At 35.7% G+C, this 3,445-nt stretch overlaps 1 protein-coding gene across 1 annotated transcript; it reads right to left on the reverse strand.

Annotated features, from left to right (window-relative positions):
- Positions 1-220: 220 nt before the first annotated feature.
- LOC141617850 (uncharacterized) lies at positions 221-2,711 on the reverse strand. The gene is made up of 4 exons (XM_074434988.1): positions 2,383-2,711; positions 1,805-2,031; positions 1,330-1,610; positions 221-694 (listed from the first exon to the last, which is right to left on the reverse strand). Exons 1-4 carry the CDS (start codon positions 2,709-2,711, stop codon positions 221-223), a joined length of 1,311 nt encoding a protein of 436 aa, XP_074291089.1.
- Positions 2,712-3,445: the final 734 nt, after the last annotated feature.

A 3,445-nucleotide genomic window follows, 5' to 3' on the forward strand; every position in this document is an offset into this window, starting at 1 on the left:
AAGTTTCATCTTTTGAGTTTAGAAAGAGAGCCCAAACATACCTTGAGTAGTCATCAACTAGAACAAAAACATAACTGGATCCTCCTCTACTTCTTATCTTCATTGGGTCACATAGATCCATATATACTAGTTCCAGTGGTTCTTTGGTGCTTACCACTCTCTTAGGTTTGAATGACGATCTCACTTGTTTGCAACGAGCACATGAGTCACATAACGTCTCTTAATCAAATTTGAATGATGGGAACCCTTCAACCAAATCCCATTTCTTGACTTTATTCAGTATTCTCGAGCTAATGTGAGCAAACCTCTTACGCCACAAACACGGATCGTCTAAAGTAGCTTTCATGCATGTAAACGAGTTAGTAGAACTTGCATTCAAATCGATCATATAGACGTTCCTTTTATGATGACCTTCCAGAATAACACTACTTGTTCCTTCAATTATTATACGACAAATATCTGAGTGAAAAACGACTTTATGCTTGAGTCCTTTAACAAGATATACATCACTAAATGCATGAGAGGTTGAAATACCAATTTTACCAATACCAATAACCTTACCTTTCTTGTTATCTCCAAAAGTAACCTTACCTCCATCAAAGGGTTCAAGTGAAATAAATAGACTTATATCTCCAGTCATATGCCTTGAGCATCCACTATCATGGTACCACTGATTATTTTCTTTCACCACAACCTGCAAAACAATTAGATACAGTATTTAGGTGCCCAAGCAAGATTGGGTCCTTTATGGTTAGTCACTCTAAATACCATATCCTTTCTTACCCAAACTTGTCTAACTATTTCCTTTTTAGTAGACGAATAGGGTTCCTTTGGAGGGATCCTAGTCTTGTAAAACTCTCCAGGTCTTTCAGGTTGTTTAGGAGGAGCCTTACTTTTATGAGACTCTTTAGAATTTTGTGGTTGTCTAGTTTCATTGGTCTATTTATTGTAGTCAAAACTCAAAACATAGAACCAACGAAAATTATTATTTCTTTCTTCATTCAAGTTTGGTTCATTCGTGGAAATATCATTTTCTTCAACTACTGTGTCAGACGCTTTGACAAATTGAATACCTTTGCGTAAATCTTGTACGCGTTTAACACAATTGTCTTGAATATGTCCCGTATGACCACAATAATTGCAAATCAAGTATTCAAGTAAATTAACATATTTTCTCTTCCTGAAATTTCTTTCGGAAGGAGTTGATTTGCAATTAGAGTGGTCTCTACGACCATAGCACTCATGTCCTAAACCCATTTTCATGTTGTTGTCTGATTGCTCAGTTAGAAAATTTAGGACTTTCGTGCTTCCTTCCCACTTATCATGAACCTTTCTAGCATGTAAGAGCAAATCCTTTAAAGATTGAATTTCTTTTAAACATTTGAAATGATCTAGTTCTTCATCTTTTGAGGGATTATTCTCTTTATAGTTGTCACGAAAGTCCTGGAATCTTTTATTAAGAACTCGTACCATTTCCGAATATAATTTCTTAGTATCGGATAATAGGGTTTTAAATTCTTTCAATTGCTGATTTAGAGAATCAATTTCCTTCTTTTGATCTGAAATTTTAGCTTCTCTAGTTGTAGCTTCAGATTTAAGAAGCTCTTTGACTTTTCTCAATTCTAAGGTTATAGCTTCATTAGCTATAACCTTGGCTTGAAGATGCTTAATGTTGAGTTTTAGTTATAAGGCTATAGCTTCATTAGCTATAACTTTAGACTCAAGAACCTTTTCCTCAACATTTGTCGAATCTGAAGTTGTAGCTATATTAGCTGGAACTTTAGATTTAAGCTTCTTGGATTACCCTTTTGAAGATGATTCTCCTCAGCAATATCTAGAATTTGTTCTTTCAAATCTTTTAATTCCAGATCTTGTTCGTGACACTTATCAAGAGATTGCTCGAAGTATTCTATTAACGTACTCTTAGGTAACTTTTTGACTTGTTTTTTAAGTTCAAGATAACTTACCTCCTCTTCTTCATTTTCTGAGTCAGATTCACCTAGAAGACAATACTCTGATCTTGAACTGATGCTGTCATCGTCATTGTCAGAAATCAAGTTAAGACTAACGTTGCTTAGGCATAGAGTGACAACTTCTTCATCTTCAGACCCTTCATCATCTTCTGTGTCGAGGTCTCCCCAACACGAGGCTAACATGACTTGTTTAAATTCATTTTTGGTATTTTCACACTTAGTATTATCCTTGATTTTGTCCCATGTGGGACAGTCCTTGATCATATGACCAGACTCTCCACACTTGAAGCATCCTCTATTGATGAATGACGTTTTTGACTCAGTTGCTTTCTTATTAAAGGATTTATTATTATAGGATGGCTTTGTTTGCTTATTTCTGAATATTTTCTTTCTGAATCGTTTAGAATACATAACCGTCTCATCCTCAATGCCAGATTCAACTTTTTCATTTTCCGATGCTTGAAGAGCCATGCACTTATTTTTACTTGGTTCAGCATCATCTTTATCTAGGACAATCTCGTGAGCCATGAGAGCTCCAATGAGTTCCTGATAAGACAAGGAAGTAAGATCTCTTGATTCCTCCATTGTTGTCACTTTGGGACACCACTTTTTGGTCAGACTCCTAAGGACTTTTCTAGCAATGTCCTCAGATTCACACTTTCTACCAACATTTTCCAATTCATTTATAATGCTATAAAATCGTGCAGACATACTATCAAAAGATTCATTTGGCTCCATTGTAAAGAGCTCACATTTTTGAATCAACAAGTTAATACGATATTTCTTAATAATTGTTGTTCCCTCGTAAGCTCATTCAAGACCATCCCATATTTCCTTGGCCGAAGTACAAGAAGAAAAGCGATCGATTTCATTTGATGCCATGCCGTTTTGCAACAGGCTTATAGCTTTCGAGTTTTTTCTCATCCTTCTTGTAATCAGCCTCCACATAGTCTTCTTCCTTTTTCTCATAGGTAGTGCCTTTAGTAGATCCAACCAAAATTTTATTTGGTCCATTTTGTAAGATCTTCCAGCACTCCCAATCATGTCCTTTTATATAGTGTGTCATCATGTTCTTACAAAGTCCATAATTCTTCCCATCAAAGACGGGACACTTTAGATACTTTGGAATCCATTTCACACGTGTAAAGCAGCGGAAAAATAAATAGAACAAAATAAAATGAGATAGACGGGTCAACCTCTTTGCGGTTAGACAATCAAGAGCACGAGGCTCTGATACCAATTGAAGAGTCTATCAATCCAAAATACTCAGGGGGGGGGGGGGGTGAATTGAGTATAAGTAAATAAGCCCACCTTTTCGATTATGTCCGTATGGAGCGTGTAAATATCAATTAGTATGAATTTATTGATTAGATTCAACTAACTTGATTGTATGTGAAATCAAAAGTAAAACGAAATATGAAAAATATGTAAGGACACACAGATTTTGAAGTGGTTCAGTTTCACAAGTCGAA

The sequence above is a fragment of the Silene latifolia genome, chromosome X (assembly GCF_048544455.1).
Source record: "Silene latifolia isolate original U9 population chromosome X, ASM4854445v1, whole genome shotgun sequence".
In the NCBI taxonomy this organism is placed as follows: domain Eukaryota; kingdom Viridiplantae; phylum Streptophyta; class Magnoliopsida; order Caryophyllales; family Caryophyllaceae; genus Silene; species Silene latifolia.

What these genes read in the sequence shown, in the direction of transcription:
- LOC141617850 (XM_074434988.1), bottom strand. Translation starts at nt 2,711, where the DNA reads ATGGAGCCAAATGAATCTTTTGATAGTATGTCTGCACGATTTTATAGC. An exon ending in ATTGAGGATGAGACGGTTAT is followed by an intron (nt 2,032 to 2,382) that starts GTATTCTAAACG and finishes TGACGATGACAG; the next exon opens with CATCAGTTCAAGATCAGAGT. An exon ending in TGCTCTTACATGCTAGAAAG is followed by an intron (nt 695 to 1,329) that starts GTTCATGATAAG and finishes ATTGTTTTGCAG; the next exon opens with GTTGTGGTGAAAGAAAATAA.